The sequence below is a fragment of the Engystomops pustulosus genome, chromosome 1 (assembly GCF_040894005.1).
Source record: "Engystomops pustulosus chromosome 1, aEngPut4.maternal, whole genome shotgun sequence".
NCBI classification, from domain to species: domain Eukaryota; kingdom Metazoa; phylum Chordata; class Amphibia; order Anura; family Leptodactylidae; genus Engystomops; species Engystomops pustulosus.
In genome coordinates, this window is record NC_092411.1 from 154,532,947 (window position 1) to 154,554,327 (window position 21,381).

At 41.5% G+C, this 21,381-nt stretch overlaps 1 protein-coding gene across 2 annotated transcripts in view; it reads left to right on the forward strand.

Moving 5' to 3' along the window:
• APC2 (APC regulator of WNT signaling pathway 2) overlaps positions 1-21,381 on the forward strand; it is a 55,854-nt gene that overhangs the window by 21,474 nt on the left and 12,999 nt on the right. Inside the window, exons 4-10 of one of the 2 annotated variants that reach the window (XM_072111971.1) lie at positions 166-250; positions 808-994; positions 7,093-7,201; positions 7,341-7,454; positions 10,776-10,853; positions 16,992-17,078; positions 18,306-18,684. In XM_072111971.1, coding sequence (XP_071968072.1) covers positions 166-250; positions 808-994; positions 7,093-7,201; positions 7,341-7,454; positions 10,776-10,853; positions 16,992-17,078; positions 18,306-18,684 — 1,039 coding nt within the window. The remainder of the gene's footprint in view (positions 1-165; positions 251-807; positions 995-7,092; positions 7,202-7,340; positions 7,455-10,775; positions 10,854-16,991; positions 17,079-18,305; positions 18,685-21,381) is intronic. The other variant, XM_072111978.1, reaches the window with a different exon arrangement.

Genomic DNA, 21,381 nt, shown 5'->3' on the forward strand with positions numbered 1-21,381 from the left:
AGTCTGGATAATGAGTGTTGACTGTGTGCCGTGCATTCTGGTCCTTAAGGCCATAAAGGTACCCATAGAATGTGCAGCTTATTTAAATTAATGTATAAACACAGTCATCTATATAGCTTATACTACATGGAAAATGTAAACATTTTTGCGTTGTCTTGATTTTAGGAGGTTTTGAAACATCTTCAAGGCAAACTTGAGAATGATGTCGGGCCAACAAATCTGCAGCCTGATCTATGTGACCAGATGAAAGGTGAGTAAGGTAACATATAGGGGGTCATTTACTAAGGGCCCGATTCGCGTTTTCCCGATGTGTTACCCGAATATTTCCTATCTGCGCTGATTTCCCCTGAATTGCCCCGGGATTTTGGCACACGCAATCAGATTGTGGCGCATCGGCGCTGGCATGCACGCGATGGAAATCGGGGGGGCGTGGCGGAACGAAAACCCAACGGATTCGCAAAAACCGCCGCATCAAAAAAAAAATCTGTTGCGGAGCTTGCACTTACCTTCACTCAGCCCGGCTCGGTGAACTCCAGCGCGTTCCGATGCTTTTCAGCGCAGCAGCGCCACCTGGTGGACGGCGAAGGAACTACCTTAATGAATCCCGGCCGGACCCGAATCCAGCGCAGAGAACGCGCCGCTGGATCGCGAATGGACCAGGTAAGTAAATCTGCGCCATAGTGTTTCAAACATATAGCTTTGTATGTATGTATGAGCAAAACATTATCAATAGGATTTATAAGCTTTCTTCTAGTCATCTTCTCTGAGAAATTCATTTTATATTGACTATTCTTTCATTTGTTTCAGTTCTGCAATGTGATATTCCTGGTCTATATAATCAGTATGCACCGACAGGGGTTGGTCCTCCTGATCTCTCTGTTGCCTTGGGTCGGACTTCAGGAACATCATCAATGCTCACTGACAGTTCTCAGAAGAAAGGAAGAGCAGAAAGCCGGCCCAGTGGGACTCTGAAAGTTGAGCTGGATAAGGAAAGGTGAGAGCAAAATCAATGTAAGATACAATAGAAAAATAGATACTGTAGCATTGTGCTTAACTGCATAGATACGGCACAACGCCTAAAAAATTAACTTGCAAGACTAAATGAAATAATTTTCATATGATCAGATAATGTTGGGTAAAATGGTTAGTGAAAGTGAAGAAATGAAGTCCAAATGTTCACAGATTTATTCCAACCTAGAATTGTTGCATTTCGATCTTGTTTAGTTAATAGAGATGAGCGAGCACTAAAATGCTCGGGTGCTCGTTATTCGAGACGAACTTTTCCCGATGCTCGGGTGCTCGTCTCGAATAACGAACCCCATTGAAGTCAATGGGAGACTCGAGCATTTTTCAAGGGGACCAAGGGTCTGCACAGGGAAGCTTGGCCAAACACCTGGAAACCTCAGAAAATGATGGAAACACCATGGAAATGGACAGGAAACAGCAGGGGCAGCATTCATGGATGCCTCTGAGGCTGCTTAATCGCACCATTATGCCAAAATTATGGGCAACAGCATGGCGATGACAGAGTGACCGAATGAGGCTAGATAGCATCTAAAACATCCAATAATGGACCCTGACACTATAGAAGACGGCATGGAGAGGCAGCAGCAGTAGCGGCAGGCTAGAGAGTGGCATGGCGACATACCCAAAATGGACTCAGGCTTCAAACCAATTTAAACAATTCCTTTTGGCGAGGATAACGTGCAGCACTGTATGTATCAGTATTTTGTCTGGTTAAGGCGGCAGAGAGGAACCAAAGGAGGTGAGCAAGAAGCGCTGAAATGATTTCCTATGTGAACAAAAGGTTGACAGTATATTTAGTTGATAACACAGCATGGTGACCAAGTTCCATAACGTATCTGGTGAAACATCCAAAAAATGAGCCTGACACAGCTTGTTTGATAAGGGGACAACATGTGGAGGCAGCCATGGAGACGACTTCCATGATTAAGAGCGACAGTATGGGGCATCCATATTGCGCTGCTATGATTGAAACGTCAGGTCTCCAGCATGGCGGCGACAGATGCGCCGAGTTCCATTATGTATCTGGTGAAACACCTGAAAATTCTGCCTGACACAGCCCGTTTGATAAGGGGATGATGTGCTGTATTTCCACTCGCGCTCCAGCGTCTGGGGTATAGACAGTTGAAAGTTGCACATGGAGACATTGGTGGACGCTGTGGAGGATCATGGAGGCGAAATGGACAGGAAACAGCAGGGGCAGTATGCATGGATGCCTCTGAGGCTGCCTAATCTTGGGATGGAGCTGGCGGTCCGCTGCCAGGCAAGCTTTCACCTGTCCAAACCCCTGTCTCTCGGCTCCTCCCCACCCAAAATGGGCCTGGGGGCCAGAAGCGTTTACTTTGAAAAAAATTGTAATTTTCAAAGCAGGCGGGGTCGTTTGAATATTTAATCTAGGAATAATGGAATAGCATAGCGGTATTATTTTTAATTGTTTTTTCGGAAATGGTTCCATGATTAAGAGCGACAGTATGGGGCATCTATATTGCGCTGCTATGATTGCAACTTCAGGTCTCCAGCATGGCGGCGACAGATGCGCCGAGTTCCATTATGTATCTAGTGAAACACCTGAAAATTCTGCCTGACACAGCTCGTTTGATAAAGGGATGATGTGCTGTATATCCTCTCGCGCTCCAGCATCTGGGGTATAGACAGTTGAAAGTTGCGCATGGAGACATTGGTGGACGCTGTGGAGGATCATGGAGGCGAAATGGACAGGAAACAGCAGGGGCAGTATGCATGGATGCCTCTGAGGCTGCCTAATCTTGGGATGGAGCTGGTGGTCCGCTGCCAGGCGAGCTTTTGTCTGTCCAAGCCCCTGTCTCTCGGCTCCTCCCCACCCAAAATGGGCCTGGGGGCCAGAAGCGTTTACTTTGAAAAAATTGTAATTTTCAAAGCAGGCGGGGGCTACAAACAGCACTTCTAAGAACCTTTTGTATAAGATCAAGTGTAGTACTGTTCTTATAAGTAATTGGCTTGGTTATGGTGGGTGAGGAGAATGTAAACAGATGCGCAAGAAGCGCTGAAATAATATCGGTAAATGATAAAAGTTTGCCAGTATATTTTGTGGATAACAGAGCAGGGTGGCGACAAAGTTAACAAGTTTGATGTGGAAGTCATGAAAACATCCCAAAATTCTGCCTGACACAGCTCGTTTGCTAAGAGGACGATGTATGGAGGCAGCTATATGGACGACTTAGGGAGGCAGCTATGGAGATGATGTGTGGAGGTAGCAATGGAGACAACGTGTGGAGGCAGCTATAAAGACGACGTGTGGAGGCTGCTATGGAGACAATTAAATTTGGATAGTGCCTGTATGTGGCAGTCCAAAAAAGTTTTCAAACCAGAGGAGCAGGTAGGTGGTCCTCCAGAAAAATTAAATAGATTGAGTGCCTGTATGTGGCAGTCCAAAAAAGTTTTCAAACCAGAGGACCGGGTGGGTGGCCCTCCAGAAAAATTAAATACATAGAGTACCTGTATGTAGCACTCCCAAAAATTGTTTAAAACAGAGGACCGGGTAGGTGGCCCTCCAGAAAATGTAAATACATAGAGTAAATACATAGAGACTATAGCTAGAGCCAGTTGGCCCTGGCAAAAAATAGCCAGTTTCCTCTGCTTTAGTGTACAAAGAGGAGGAGAAGGAGGAAAATGAGGAGGAGGAGTGCATACATTATTCAGGTTGAGCTTCTTTCACCTGGTGGAGAATGGAAATCCTGAGAAATCCAGGCTTTATTCATCTTGATAAGCGTCAGCCTGTCAGCGCTGTCAGTCGACAGGCGTGTACGCTTATCAGTGATGATGCCACCAGCTGCACTGAAAACCTGCTCAGACAACACGCTAGTGGCAGGGCAGGCAAGAACCTCCAAGGCGTACAGCGCCAGTTCGTGCCACATGTCCAGCTTTGAAAGGCCTTGTAAAGCGTACCCCTGCCAGTGCTGGACAAGCTGCCTGCTCGCTACTTGTCCGCAGAAGTACGCCCACTGCCGCTAGCGCTGTCAGAAGGGAAATACTGTTTCAGCTTGTGCACCAGGGCCTGCTGGTATTCATGCATTCTCACACTCCTTTCCTCTCCAGGGATGAGAGTGGAAAGATTTTGCTTGTACCGTGGGTCCAGTAGAGAATACCCAGTAATCGGTGCTGGAATAAATTCTTTGAACGCGAGGGTCACGGGATAGGCAGCCTAGCATGAAATCTGCCATATGCGCCAGAGTCCCAACTCGCAAGAATTCACTCCCCTCACTGGCCTGACTGTCCATTTCCTCCTCCTCCAACTCCTCCAACTCCTCTTCTTCTGCCCATACACGCTGAACAGTGAAGGACTGAGCAATGCTCCCCTCTTCTGTCTCGCCAACGTTCTCCTCCTCTTCCGCCTCATCCTCATCCACCTCCTCCGATATGCGCTGAGAAACAGACCTGAGGGTGCTTTGGCTAACAACAAGGGAATCTTCTTCCCCCATCTCTTGTGACGAGCGCAAAGCTTCCGACTTCATGCTGACCAGGCCAAGCAGCGGGATGGTGAGGCTGATCATGGCAGCATCGCCACTGACCATCTGTGTTGACTCCTCAAAGTTACTCAGCACCTGACAGATATCAGACATCCACGTCCACTCCTCATTGTAGACTTGAGGAAGCTGACTGACCTGACTACCAGTTCTGGTGGAAGTTGACATCTGGCAGTCTACAATCGCTCTGCGCTGCTGGTAAACTCTGGATAACATGGTTAATGTTGAATTCCACCTCGTGGGCACGTCGCACAACAGTCGGTGAGCGGGCAGTTGGAGGCGGCGCTGCGCTGCCCTGAGAGTGGCAGCATCTGTGCTGGACTTCCTGAAATGCGCACAGATGCGGCGCACCTTCGTGAGCAATCCTCGGCGTCGGCAGTAAATGACCAGCCCCAGGGTCAGACTCGGTCCCAGCCTCCACCAAGTTAACCCAATGTGCCGTTAGCGATATATAGTGGCCCTGCCCGGCAGCACTCGTCCACGTGTCCGTGGTCAGGTGGACCTTGTCAGAAATGGCGTTGGTCAGGGCACGGATGATGTTGTCTGACATGTGCTGGTGCAGGGCTGGGACGGCACATCGGGAAAAGTAGTGGGGGCTGGGGACCGAACACTGAGGGGCGGCCGCCGCCATGAGGTTGCGAAAGGCCTCAGTCTCTAGGAGGCTGAGGTGGAGGAGCTGGAGGAGTGCTGATTCCGGTGACATGGGTAGACTGCGTGGAAGACTGACTGTTGGACAAAAGGCTAGAAGCATTGTCCGCAATCCACAACATCACCTGTTCGCACTGTTCTGGCCTCAACAGTGCTCTACCACGAGTCCCAGTAACTTGAGACATGAACCTAGGGAGTGTAGCTCTGCGGTGTTCCCCTGCTCCCTCATCATCAGGTGGTGACTCACCCCACCCAGGACCACGGCCTCTGACCCCTGCAGTAGTTGGATGCCCACGCCCTCGTCCTCTACCCCTACCCCTAGCCCTCGGGTTCAACATTTTCAAAATTAAAGTGTAAACTGTAAAAATGTGTTTTTTTTTGTTTTTTTGTGTTTTTTTAATGTTTTTGTATTTTTTTTTTTAACAAAATGATCAGAAGAAATCCCACAGCAACCACAGAAGATGATGATGATTGCTATGGCTAGTTTGTATCCTACACTGACAGCACACAACTGGATTTTGTGCTTTGCCTGTGATGACTTTTAATTTTGAAAAAAAAAGTAAAAAAAAAAAAAAATCGGCAGACTGTGCCTAATTCAATCAAACCCCTAATAAATTGTCCCACTTAGGTGTTTGAGATGGATATGTGTGTCACTAAGAGCTAAATAGAATGTTCCCAATTCTCCCTGCAAATTCCTCACAATATGGTACTAGCTGCACTACTAGTGCCAGCAAGCCCAGCCACAAGCAAATAAAAAAATATATATATAACGCTATTCTAGCCCTAAGAAGGGCTGTTGGGTTCTTGTGGACTCACTCCTGCCTAACACTAAGCTAATATAACACCCTAACGCTATCCCTGCAGCAGCAGCAGCTCTCTCCCGAACGGCATCCAGACAGAGAATGATGCGAGCAGCGCGAGCAGGGGCTAGTCTATTCCAGGGTCACCTGATCAGGCCAGCCAACCACTGCTATCGACGTGTAAGGGTACCACGTCATGCTGGGTGGAGTGCAGTGTCTCCTGGCTTGTGATTGGCTCTGTTTCTGGCCGGCAAAAATCAAAACGGCGGGAGTTGCCATTTTCTCGAACTGGCGAAGTATTCGTCCGAGCAACGAGCAGTTACGAGTACTCTAATGCTTGAACGAGCATCAAGCTCGGACGAGTGTGTTCGCTCATCTCTAATAGTTAACCTAAATGGATGACAGATTCAGTCTGTATGTGCTAATATGATATATCATGGAGGAATGTACTAATTTAAAAGAAACCACTTCGATTACACAACCCTGTTGAAGTGACAATGTAAAAGCACAAAGGATCAAAAAGCCACAAGCCCACATTTATTAAGGGATCTGTGCTAGTATTCTGGCGGTCTTTGCGCATAAATACATGTGTAAACTGCTTGCACATGCATTTATTAAGCGTGTGCGCCAGTATTGTGTCACAGCTGCACTGTGTCTGCCGCAATACAATACTGTGCACCTGAAGGGGTGTTGCAGTGTGTATTCGCACCATGCACCACATTTATGTCGGCATGACCGACATAATTGTGGCGCACGGTCGTTAAACTTAGTACAACAGGAAAAAACTTGTGCACTCAATATAAGCGCAGGGTGTGCCAGATTAATGAAGACCTATTATTACAGTGCACTCAGCACACATAGTGCAGTTTGCCTCACTATTAATAAATCTGGGCCATAATTTGTGACTTTAAACACTACATAATTGTAGATATTGTTTATAGCTCGTTATAGTTTGTTCATGCCTAGTTATAGTTTGCATAAGGGAGCTATTCTACATGCAAGGGTTGATATTATACTCAGCCAAACACTTTATTTTCAAGCAGATACATTTGTTATCCAGGAATAATCATTACACAATCAGTTGCATCTAATTTGATATTAAATGTTTCTTTTGTCAGAGTTCTTTTGCTGGCAGAAATTGACAAGGAAGAAAAAGAGAAGCTATGGTATTACTCCCAGCTTCAGAGTCTGTCCAAACGCCTGGAGGAGCTGCCCCAGGTGGAGACGGTAAGGGTTGTATTGTGATTCACACTAACAGATCATATACATGCCCTTCATTCTTTGCCCTGTTTACATGTTCTCCATATTTACATTTCTGTATTAGAATTCCTTTGTTTTCCACTGATCACAGCATGTTCTTTTCCAGTTCTCCATGCAGATTGACCTCATCCGCCAACAGCTGGAGTTTGAGTCAGAGCACTTACGTTGTGTGTTGGAAGAAAGATTTGGAACAGCAGATGAAATGGTGCAAAGAGCTCAGGTAGTAACTAAAACTAAACAAAAAGGGGATTAATGGGAGCTATGGTAACTGTCAACAATGAAATAAGAAAGGTTCCTGTAAATTTTAGCCACTTTCCAAGTGCCATTTATAATACTGATATCTTTATGTATGGCTAAGGGGCCTTTGTGAGCTTTGCCATTATCACTGTGGGGGATTTATTACTGCTTCTACCAGTTTTCTGAAATAATCACCAATTATTGCACAGTGCATGAATTTGTGATTAAAACAGCAGCTTTTCCTAGAAGGAACATATGATCTGCCCAGTCTTTGTTACACAAATTAGAACCATTAAAAGAACTTTAGAGTAAGTTTACCACCATAAACTGTGTGATGAATAAACACTAGCACGGTAGAGAAAATGGTTTAAACAGTTACATAGCTCTCAGTAAAGATTTATTTTGGTCAATGAACTATTGTAATAGGACCTGAAAGTGTAATCTACTATGGGAAAAAACATACTGGGACACATTTACTTACCTGTCCGAGGAGTTCACCCAAAGTGCATTGTTCTGAGGATAATGCACTGTACTGCGATCGTGAGCCCGATTTCCTGCATGTGTCGCTTTCCCGCCCAGGTCTGCCAGAGTTCACCTTCTTCTTCCCATTGCATCTAAGTGTTTTATCTTGCGAAACAATTTGAATGTTAAATCCCGTGCTGAGTCCGAATCAGATGGATCGTCCGACGGCCCGCATGAAAGCGCACCTGCTCCAAAATCCAATCGCTTGCGACACAATCCCCTGCAAAATACCTGTCACAGCCGTGCAATCCCCAAAAATGACGGAATCTCTGACTAAAGTGTAGCCGCGGACCCTTAGTAAATAAGACCCACTTTCTTCTATGAAAATTTTGTAATCTTATATACTATTACAGTTTCTAGAAAGGTCTGGTGTGCAGCTTTGAGACCAGGAGACATGCATACACAGTCTTATGAGTACATACTGCACCTAAATAAAGGATTAAAGAATAGGAACAAGAAATAGTTGTTCATTTTTGTGAACACTATTACACTTTCTATTGGGCAGGGAATAATATTAGATTTCTTTGTTTGGATAATATTGTTAAGAATAAAACATCATAGAAATTACAATGATATATTTGGAAGAAGACCTTGAATTAAATAATATATTGTTTTTGACAATACAGTATGTCATCAGGCCAGGGATGAAGCTTTAGTAGGAAATCAAATAGACACTCTGCTTGGGGAAGGCATCCAGTGTGGGCCTACTTAGGTTCTTGGTCCCAAATACCACTGCACTATTGTATAAGACTTCTCTCTAAGACTTCAGAAACACTAGGAGAAAAGCATGTACTAAACACCACAAACAAAGTGGTGGAGCTAAGTATCAAAATTTGTCCACACAAATGTAACAAAAACGATTTTTTTAGTTTTTTTCACTTGGTTGCACCTCCCCACACTCACATACTACATCAATGTCAGAATGCAAGGACATTTTCCTTGTTCTATAACTAATTTACTGGACCTGGATCCAAAAGTCATACGCTCAGAACATGGGATGTAGAATTGTACGCTGGCACAGCTGCCATGGTGGATTCATAAGGAGACCGAAGTGGTGCCTAAGAGGTATATGATGATAGTTACTTCACTTTCATTAAATTTTCATAAAGAGCCACTTAGCTGAAGCCTCAGTGCTCAGGTTATTTTGAGCCTTGTGAAGAAGCAATTACTCTACTTCACATTAGGAAAAAATAAAAACACATATTTCTACTACTCCTGTATCAGCGCATGACATAAGACCAAGATATGGTACAAGGCATTTGCTCATTTTGCTTTCAATGAATTGTAATACAATGCCACAGATACGGGAATGTACATATACATTTATTTAACACAGAGGCAGTGAAGCTTTTATGAAGAAACCTATCATAACTGCAGTCAGGAGCCTTCAATATGGAAGCATAAAATGCATGGGCCAAATAGATGCTACACCTTCAAAACCATCTATTTCTTTGTGCTTCCGTATTGCCCAGACCTAGGGAAGCTAAGATCAACAACGCTTGAACAGTTTAAATTGTTCTTCTCATAGAGTACACATATTCTATGCTTTAGCATAGATCAATTACAGCACATATTTACACATTCATGTTTTCCCAGCATATTGAATTCTCCAAAAATTTATGCCTGTCAAATAGTTAAAACGGTCGCATAAAAAAGGCTACAGAGTTATTAGTGCAATGAGCAGATATCCAAGAGAAAATTAATCCTTGCGAACTCCAGCAACCAGATCCAAAAGAGATGTGGATAAAATCTTTACTTTATTAATAAGCAGTAGAAAAAAGCAGTATTAAAATACATAGTATGGTCAAAAAGCTGACGTGTTTCGGACAAGTCTGTCCTTAGTCATAGCTTAGTATGAATATATCCCAAAAGACAAGAAAAGAAACATATACATACCTAGATTGTATTTATGTATGGAGAGTTGGCCCCCACACAGCTCTCCATGCATCGAAAGAAAAAGAACTATATACCGACAGTGTCAGGGAGGTTAGCTGAACTTATGTTTTATCTTTTGTTTATTAGTGAAATGGCTGTGCTCATAAACATGTGCCAAAAAATGATAAAATTACTGTGTAGTTGTATATTATACCATTGTCAGATACACAATGCTGCCAGCAGAAGAGGCATGTGAAATAACAATTATGATTTAAAGTTAAAAGTAAAAACAGAATGCCAGACACAATTAAATCCTGGCTATTATTAACTTTTTTATTTTTATTATTTATTTTATTATTATTATTATTATTATTATTATTATTTATTATTATTTATTTTAATTAGAACCATTCGTGGTAGCGGTGGATTTTTGATCAGAATTTAGACAATTTTTGTGTTCACTAATAGGGTTCAATAATGAATTTCATTAATAGATCCAGAAGTTACAATTGTAGCAATATCAAATATGTGAGCGTTTTATTTTTTAACTTACCGTAATAAAATTATTTTAAAGGAATAAGGGGAATATTTTTGAATATTTTAAAACCCTTTTCCACTGTTTATTTTTTTCCAAACGGGTATGTACTGAGTCCCTGCTTTTATTGCCCAGGCAATATGTTGTTGTGTGATATATTCTCATGTTCCTACAAGCAGAGCCTGTGCTAGATTGGGTACATTTTCTAGGGTTTCAACATGGTATATAGAAGGAACTTGACCCTGTTAATTTTTCATGGCTAAGTTTATCAGCCATAATCATAATTATGTACTAATGTATAAAAACTAAAAACTCTAAAGTAGCATAAAAAGAAAAGATATTATTTTCTATATTTCTATCCATCTATGGCAGATTCGGGCATCCCGCATGGAACAGATTGAGCAGCAACTGGAAGAAATCCAAAGAATTGAAAACCTAGAGGTTACAGAGGTATAAACACTCCATGATTGTGATGTATCAATTATGCTAGGCCTTATAATGGGTTTGCATGCATACAGCATATATATGTAGACAAGAAGCTCTTTGGAAAAAAATTAATTAGTGTCTCCATCTATCCAATGGTTATGATCCAACAAGAATACTTGCGAATGTAATAAATCTGCACCTGCATGGATTTCATAGAGAAGCCAGAGATAGTGTATTTCCATTCCAGCTTTTAGGAGTGCAGAACACATTATTTTGCCCCTGAAATAATTTTTTTCTGTCCATGTGACAGCTGGATTTTCCAAATTTTGTGCTGTTATTGGAACCAGGCTTATCAATAAAACTTAATTACAGACACCTTACAGATGATCATTGCAGCCTGGGACTGAAGTAAAGCATCCAGAGAGCTTCACCAGAGGTCACAGTGGGCAGGGGGGTCCATCTGTAACTAGAAGTCGTCTGTAAGGCGGGTGTCCTTAAGTCGGGGACCGTCTGAAATTATTTGCAAAAGAATCATGTTTGTGTGTTACCAATTTTATCCATAGGTTCCAACACTAAAGGGCAGTATACTATACACCACAAAAAGATACAAATATCATTGGTGGAATATGAAGGATAGTTTGCAGTGCGGAGGGTGCAATACCAGCGAATGCTCTGGAGGTGAATTCAGCGTGCCAGTTCAGTTCCGGACTCTCTGATTTTAGGCCTCTATAACTGTTAGAACAGAAATTGTCTGTGTTGTAAATAAAAGTTACAACTAAATTCTCCTCAAACAGCATGGAAGAAAAATTTAGCATATAACATCACTTAACATATCAAAGCTATTGTGTGATTTACCTAACAGACTGCAAATATGGTAAACAATATAAGGTAAACATAATCGCCTAAATCAACATAGGTCCAATATAAAAAAATAAACTGATCACGGTTTATCTAGACACTACACCCCAAATGGGTGTCGCTTACCCTTATTGCTGTACACACTCCAGGTCATTATCTGCAACATCTTCTTGCGCTCAATCCTGAGTACAAGCCCCACTGTTAAATAAGAAATGCTTTCTCTGAAGATTGTTCCTTTTTGGCCTTTACACAGATACTTTACAATCTACTTGATGAATCATACTCATAACTGCCTTTCAATACTAATCAGGTTTAAATGCTCTAAGCCGACATTCACATGCAGTACAGACAATGGTTCTGGTTCAGAAACAAAAACATGTCTCAATTTGCTATAAATCCAGAGTTACAAATTCATAGGCTTACATTGAATTATTCTGATAAGATATTTTATTGTATTTTTAAAGATTTCAAACTCAAAGAAATAGCCATTTCTTTTTATCAAGGAAGCACCTGAGTGGAAATTTTTTTCATGCTACAAACCCGTTCTTAGGACCCCACAGACTCCAAAGGTGAAGAATAAGGCCACAATATGCGAAATATCTTTTTCCTTATGAAAATAGCCATATGGAAAGGCTATAAAGTCCCAGCGAGTTCCTGAAGTATACAGCAGTGATCTCGGCAGTGACATGTCGCTCTTGTGGTGTTCCAGCGTTAAACTGGCCATAGATGACAGATCACAGTTCTATAACAGAGGTTCAGGAACTGCAGCCAGGGGCATGGCTAAAGTTTGGGCCATGCTACCCCTGATTCTCCCAAAAGAGCCCACTTCTAAATAAAAAAAAATAACTGACAATATTTATAACTGATAACCCCCCTCTGCATTTGGAATACAGTTTTGGCTCAGTGATACACTGTGAGTCACACTACACATAGGGAGAATTTATTAAGACTGACATTTTAAACACTAGTCTTGAAATGAGTACCCCATCGGTACTCCGACACCCACCTACTAAAAGGCCCCAGCATCTTATAAGATAAGGCACAAACTCAGCCAGTTTGACTCTAAAACCAAGTCCAAACTGGCAGCGTTCTCACCCGTGCCTGTCCCGCTCCCTGACCTTTGCCGCGACATTCCCAATATGTCGTGCAGGCTGGAGAATACAGGGGAGATTTATGTGCCTTCTCCACCAGAAAACTGAAGCTTTACTGACCTGATCAGATACAGGCAATATACTGTACTGTTCAGATAAAGGCCAGTTGTAACAAATAGTAACTCACAATTCACGTGTCTTCTCCGTTGGCTACTGATTTTTGGACAACATATCTTTCCAAATTTTATTATTATGTACTTTATTCGATTTAATGGAATTTGTCACCAGGGACCTAATTCTCACTAAAGACAGATTGCAAAAGCCAGTGTAATTGGCTTTTGCAAAGATGCAAAGTTTGATATAGCTAATATGCAATTTAAAAAAAATACCTGCGACTCTGCTATGCGTTATCTGCATAATTTGCTAATCCCCAATTCTTGGTATCTCAAGACCTTTTAATAGGGGACCTATTCACCTGTTCACAGGGAACTGATGGTATGATCTCTATGTTTTAATCGCACCTCATTCGTGCCAGAGTTATGGAAAATCCACTACCAGCAGTTGCGAAGTGGAGGACCTTAATGCCAGATTTAGATGATGCTAGGATTGATAAACTATGTCAGTCACATGTATCATTGTCCCCAGCCGTTAACAATACAATTATTCAGCTCCATTATCCACCAGAGCTACTTCCTTATGACTGTACAAAATGTGACGTCATTTCTACTACATGATATGGGAATGCTTGGGCTGAGCTTGTCTCTATTTTGTACTCTGCAGTGGAGAGACCAGTGCCTCTCAATCATTTGTTTGTTTGGCCTCTTGGATGAGGAGGACTGGTCTTACCATGACCGCATATTTCTTAGAGAAGTGCTATTCATGGCCAGGAAAGCAACCATGCTCAGGTGGATGGACCCTACATCTCCCTCCTTTGGCATGTGAAAGAAATTGGTTAACACCATTGTACCATATGAGAAAGTAATTTATAAAAAAAAGTAGCGTCCTCTTAAATTCAATAAGATCCGGGACTGGTGGTGTGATTCATCTCTCACAACCCACTAACCTAGGATTTAATGGCAACTATTAGACACAAGTTGTAATATGTACCTTCTTAAGGATGTCTTACCCCCCTGCACATTCCCTTCTCGCACGCTCCAGTTATAAGAGATACTCAACTGACAATCACTATGTAGCAGTTGTAACTGGGTTTTATCTGTATGTGTGATGGCTGTTACTAGGACAGAATCTAGAAGTAGCAATCAATTTTGGTCTTGTTTGTTTATTTGTTAATGCTATGTGTATTATTACCTATATGATTACCATTCTTGCCGGGCTATGTATTCATTGCTCTCACTTTTATTGATATCTACTCACAATGTAAAATCATATTGTGCAATGTACTATGTATCCTGTATAACCTGCAAGACATAAGGGTAAAAAAGGCACAAAGGCTTATTTGCAATGCAGGTGTAAAGGACTTTTGCAATATGTCTTTAGAAAAAATGAGGTCCCTTGTGACAGGTTTCCTTTGAATTATCATATAAATATCCCCATCTTAAATTACCGTATAAGACGACCTGGTGTATAAGACGACCCCCCTACTTTCCTGTAAAAATATAGAGTTTAAGATATATTCGCCGTATAAGACTACCCCTTTTCCAACGCATACAAAACACCGGTAAAAATTCAAAAAAAAACTGATTTGAATTTAACATGGTCCTTTTTTAATTTAAATTCTTATGACATGCAGGTATATAGCAGGAAAACTGTCGCTCATAAACATAAGGCATACAACAACAACATTACCATCGTCCATTTTACTGTAAATGTTACCATACTGTACTATAATACTGCCCCTTATGTACAGGAATATAACTACTATGACATATACCACCGCCAGCCCCCCAGTATATATCTAGCCCTCCCCTGTATATAGCCAAACAACCACCCCAGTATACAGTCAGCCCCCCCTATAAATTGCCAGCCAGTCCCCTCAGTATACAGCCAGCTCCCCCTGTATTTTGCCAGCCAGTCCCCCCAGTATACAGCCAGCCCCCTGTATATAGCCAAACTGCCCCCCCCCCTAGTACACAGCACATTCCAAACATCTGAATTGTCATCCAGGGATTTTTTTTTGTAATATTTATAATAATGTTCCCCCCCCTCCACTCTTTCCTTTCTAATTTTTCTCCAGAGCTTCTCACCTTTCCCGCGATCCACCGAAGCTCCGCTGCTACACTCCGGCCGGCGGTGACAGCTCATTGAGCGCTGGCGGCTCACAGAATATGACGTCAGCCACGTGCCGACGTCATATTCTCTGCGACGCCGGCACCCATGGAGCTGTCACCGGCGGCCGGAGTGTAGCAGCGGAGCTTCGGTGGATCGCAGGAAAGGTGAGAAACATTACCGGCATATAAGACGACCCCAGACCAGACAGAAGATTTTTCAGTCTTCAAAAGTCGTCTTATACGCCGGAATATACGGTAATTACACTAAAAACATTAATTTCGGTGCCTTACACCTTAAAAACATTGCCTAAAATGGCCTCCTTATGCGGCAACAGCTCGTTAATTAGGATTATCTGTATCGTCACGTGGCCACAACTAGTTAAAAGTTGGAACTGTTTTTAAGTATGTTTTGGGCCCTGATCCAGCTCTACTTTTGGAGATCTGCCATTGCCACTTTATGAAGTATACGCTACTCAAACTAGTTGTCAATCAATACTACACTAGAGAATTTTTTTAAATTAATGTTAACCTAGATGGTAAATGTCTTATTGCTCCTCAAACTATTGTTCGATTGTTCGATTTAGTGGTAAAACATTTTTTGAAAATGAATGTCATATTTTGTGGCTATAGTCTAGACCAGTGATGGCAAACCTTTTAGAGACCGAGTGCCCAAACTACAACAAAGACCCAATTATTTATCGCAAAGTGCCAGCACAGAAATGTAATTTGTGATTTATACTCCCTGCTCTGTCACATTTTTCATTGATACCAGCCCCTGAGGACACCAATAAAGCAGAAAATAGTCCCAGGTAGCGCTGTCACTTTAAAATAGCTCTGTGCACAGCAAGTCCTGGGCTGTCTGGGACTGCAGGAAGATACCTGGAGTCCTCTGGTGATGGCCGGAGTGCCCACAGAAAGGGCTCTGAGTGCCACCTCTGGCACCAGTGCCATAGGTTAGCCATCACTGGTCTAGACATTCTCCATCAGGTGGCTGAAACCTTGTTTCAGTGATATCCTGTGAAGAGGTGTTCTTGGACATTCATGCTGGATGCTCCAACAGTACTTAGCCGTCATACTGTATGTGTATCCTATCATGTGTATCCATAGTACTATTCTTCCATTGTACTTATTTATTGATGGAAATGCTCAACTAGAGCATAACAAGAATCAACTAGAGCTGCTAGAGAGAAATGAAAGGTATTCTAGGAATTGGCAGGTTAAAAAATACCCAGAATCAGGTGAAAAACTTGAGTCACCACAATTTTTTTTATTTGTTCGTTACATACAGTACCCCTACAATTATTTATAAAGATTGCTGCCACATTTATATTTCAGCAGACTCTCTGAATTATGTAATACAGTGCCAGCCTCTAAATATTATTACATGCACCATTCCCTGAATAATATAACTTACAATTATGTAAACCAAACCTCCTGAACTATATAATGTCATTTCTAACTATTTTTTAATAAAAGAATACCTGCATTATATCATAAACAGAAGAGTATGTCACAAGCCTCCTTTGAATCAAATTTTTTTCGTTGGCCTTTCCATTAGTTACTTTATATACAAGCTGACACCCCCCAGAGCAACAGTACTGGGATCCTTTAAGAAAATAATGAAATAAAACTTACCCAGCAGCCCTGATTTTTGCAAAACAACGCAGACGGCACAATGACATTATGACCAACAATGACCAACAGTTTTTTTGCCTCCACATTAATAGTGCTCAAGTGGCCTGCGCTGGCCACATGAAGTTCTATAACCTACATTGACAGGTGCCTCCTTTGGGCAAGGGAAAGTGGTGAGGCCCCAGCATAAGAATCCATTCACAAAAGCAATCTTTGTAGCAACAACAGGTAGGTACACTATAACTTTTCATGTCAGTAGCGCGTTTAGAAATTGGTGAAGTATTAAATGTATTTTACCCCCCTGTCTGTGTGAAAAAGAATTTTGCAAAAAATAATATAGACATCTTTCTCAGGCTAATGTAACTCATGAGCCTACAGAGAAAATTATGACAGAGAGCATCTCCCAAGTTGTGGACAACCCTGGTCAACCGGAAAACAAGGTAATAATAATGGATGGTTTGGGGTACTACTCATCTATACATACAGTAGTTCATCAGTATCACAAATCTAGAAATGCCCTTTACATTTTTCAAAAAAGGTTTGCCCATTAGTTCTCAAATGTTAAGTCCCTAGCGATTTTTAAACAATAATGATCATTTTAACCCCCTTACTTTACAATTTTACTCAGTTTTATTGCTGTTTTAGCTCCTATCACTCAGTGATGGTCAGTGTAAAATTCCAGAGGGTCTCTCACAGCACAAAGGAAGTTTCTGCTTAGTGTGCTAACAAAGTGCTTAGATTATCAGGGTCCAGGGTTTATCTACATTTTATATAGCTTCTGTACATTCTACTAGTATCTGACACAGAAAAAAGATAGATGAGATAGATCAGAGACAAGAGATCTTATCTTATCTTCTTAGTGTCTGTGTGTGAACTGGTTTTGTTATTGAAGAGAGAGGCTGGTTTCAGAGATCCCAATGCATTGTGCAAACAGAAAAGCTATTCATGAGAAGAATCTTCCCTGCCAGACCATAGTCATATGAGATGTGTCTATAAGACAGACTAACATTCAGTCACAGACCATTCTGCTGGTGTTTGAGTGAGTTTCACCATGTCGATATATTGATATCTCCCCTCTGCCCTTACATCTCTCTAATGCGCTTGATATCACTGAACCCATTTACTAATGCTTCCCCTCTTGTCTATTATGTTGGGGTGGAGATTGTGTAGTGTTTAATAGATTTATTTAATATTCTGTGTAAAGACAGTGGATATCTTATACCTTGTAATGGAGAGTAGGCGACTGTAAGCAGATGTGGTGTATTTGAGAAGGTGAGGATCATGCGATCTATCCTTCAGCTGGTGATCCCATCCAGTGCAATCCCTAGAAGAATTAAAACAACAGAGCAGATGGGAAATTAAATGAAAAAAAACTATGATGACATTATCTAGTGACCATTCAGCAACTGTAAGCAGATGTGGTGTCTTTGAGAAGGTGAGGATCATGTGATCTATCCTTCAGCAGGTGATCTCATCCAGTGCAATCCCTAGAAGAATTAAAACAAAATGGGATGGGAAATTTAACAAAATAACCACTAGGATGACATTATTTAATGACCATTCAGCATAGAATATGTATTAACATGGACATTTAAGGAAAAAGAAGTAACACATCTAAGGAACAGCATTGCTATGCTAAACATCTTAATACCTTCTCTTCTTTGTAGGTTGAAGTTGTGTTCTGGCTTTTGTCCATGTTGGCCACACGTGATAAAGATGACATGTCACGTACTCTGTTGGCCATGTCCAGCTCACAGGACAGTTGTCAAGCAATGCGCAGATCTGGCTGTCTCCCATTGTTGATCCAGATTCTGCATGAAACGGAACGGGATGGAAGGACACTAGAATCACAGAGTTTCAAAGATGCTCGCATGCGAGCAAATGCAGCACTGCACAATGTCATCTTCTCCCAACCAGATGAAGGACAAGCCAAGAAGGAGATGAGAGTCCTCCACATTCTGGAACAGATACGGTCATACACAGAGACCTGTTGGGATTGGATGCTGAGTCATGAGCAAATGGATGGTGTGCATGACAGCAGCCCAGGTAAAAGTATAAGCTAAAAAGTTTTAGAAAAATCATGCTCTTTTAAACACAGACATAAACACACACTTTATCATACTGTAGTCTAAGGCACTTTCTCGTGCTCTTAGAGGGATGATTAAGGAGCAGAAGAGGTTATTGTGTCAAACCACCAGAGCACAGTATTCAGTCTGAAAACATGGTGGCTCACATTCACCATATCTCAGCTTTGTGTTGGAATCATTTTAGAAGTGTCTTTTTGTTTTATAATGAATCTTGAAAGCTCACAAATTGAACAGCATTCTCTCAAATTTTCAAGAAAATGTTAGAAAATTTTGATTATTTCAATTATTTTAACCCATTCCCATCCCAGCCCTTTTTCGTTTTTGCATATTCATTTTTCACTCCCCACCTTCAAAAATCTATAACTTTTTTATTTCCATGTACAGAGCTGTGTTATAGACTAGAAGAAATGGGGGATAGAAGAGACAGAAGGGCGCTCCTGTGGTGTATTACCCTTGTGATAAATGGTCAAAATTTGATACTTCAGGCTACTAACCTTGTGGGGTTGTGCATCCAGGGCACAACTCCCAAATGATGCCGCTGCCGCGTTCGTGGTCCTGCTTACTCCCCCCTGACTTGAATAGGCATTTCCAAACAGATATATTTTTTTCTCCAGGCATAGAGAGGGTTTTTTTCTCGAACGCTGAAAAATGGCGCTGGCTGGTCCCATTAAGAATGATTTTATTTAATTTAACGTAAAATAAAATAAAATAATTAAAAAAGGTTCAACCAGAGGAAGCGCTTAGCCCAAGCGCAAAACACATTGTTCTATGCTGTTCCAAAGAATAAAGTAGACATGTCATTTAGGGCATACAGTGAAATCTGTAAAATCCAAGCCCACTAGAATACGGCACAAATGTTTTTTTTACTAATTTCACTGCATTTGGAATTTTTTTCCCGCTTCCCAGTACACGGCATGGAATATTAAATACCACCATTTTCAAGTGTAATTTGTTACGCATAAAGTAAGCCATAACACAGCTCTGATATCTTTTTTGTCCAGGATTGGAGAGGGTTTTTTTCTTGAACGCTGAAAAATGGCACTGGCTGGTCCCATTAAGAATGATTTTATTTAATTAAACGTAAAATAAAATAATTAAAATAGAACAACGCGTTTTGCGCTTTGGCTAAGCGCTTCCTCTGGTTGAAATGCGCTGTTGTATTTTAATTATTTTATTTTACGTTTAATGAAATAAAATCATTCTTAACGGGACCAGCCAGCGCCATTTTTCAGCGTTCGAGAAAAAAACCCTCTCCATGCCTGGAGAAAAAAGATATCAGAGCTATGGCTCTATGTTATGGCTTATTTTCTGCGTAACAAATTACACTTCAAAATGGTGGTATTTAATATTCCATGCCGTGTACTGGAAAGCGGGAAAAAAATTCCAAATGCAGTGAAATTGGTAAAAAAAAAAAATTCGGCCCGTATTCTTGTGGGCTTGGATTTTACGGATTTCACTGTATGCCCTAAATGACATGTCTACTTTATTCTTTGGGTCGGTGTGATCACGGGGATACCAAATTTGTATAGGTGTCATAATGTTTTCATACATTTACAAAAATTAAAACCTCCTGTACAAAAATTTGGGGGGGGGGGGGGATTTTGCCATCTTCTGGCGCTAATAACTTTTTTATACTTTGGTATACAGAGCTTTGGGAGGTGTCTTGTTTTGTGACTTTTGATGCCGTTTACAATGTTATCATTTGGCCAAAAAGTGCCGTTTTATTGCTATTTTCCGTTACGGAGTTAAACGCAGTTAAAAACCTTTATTATATTTTGATAGATCGGGAATTTTTGGACGCGGCTATACCTAATATGTTTATGATTTTTACTGTTTATTTATATTTATATCAGTTCTAGGGAAAGGGGGGTGATTTGAGTTTTAATGTTTTTTTTTTTTAATTTTTACTATTTTTCAGACTCCCTAGGATACTTTAACCCTAGGTTGTCTGTACGATCCTATCATATACTGCCATACTACAGTATATAAGGATTTTGCTCCTCATTCATTACAATGTGCTGATTGTAATGAATGGGTTAACACGAAGCAGCCTCGGGTCTTCAGAAGACCTGAGGCTGTCATGGTGATGGATCGCCGCTACCCGATGACGTCACGGGGAGCGACGATCCTCAGCAAGATGGGCGCCGCCATCTTTTTCAAGCCAACGGCAGCGTTGTCGGCGGCGATCGGCGGGAAAACACCCGCGATCTGTGCTGGCACTGATCACGGATGTTACTGGTAATGGAGAGGGCTCAGCCTGTGAGCCCTCTCCATGCACCCGCACCCGGCATGTGACGTACTATTACGTCACATGTCGTTAAGGGGTTAAGGACCATTTCATTTCTATAGGGTTTTGGAAGTTCTGTTAATAGAAACCCCCACATATAACCCTGTTCTATTAACTTCACCCCACAAACTATTCAGAACAGCAGGTAGGAACCCTTTAACCCTTTTAAAGGTTAACCCTTTAAGTATTTTACGGACCTTCAAACAAAATTAAGGTTTAATTTGGAATTCACTAATATTTATCATTAATATGTTCATTTAGCCCTAAAATTTACCCACATAAACTGAATAAAAGTAGGAAATTCATCTACGATTATACTGTGCAGTTTCTTCTGAGTAAGAGGACACTCCTCAAGTGGATGTAACCTGT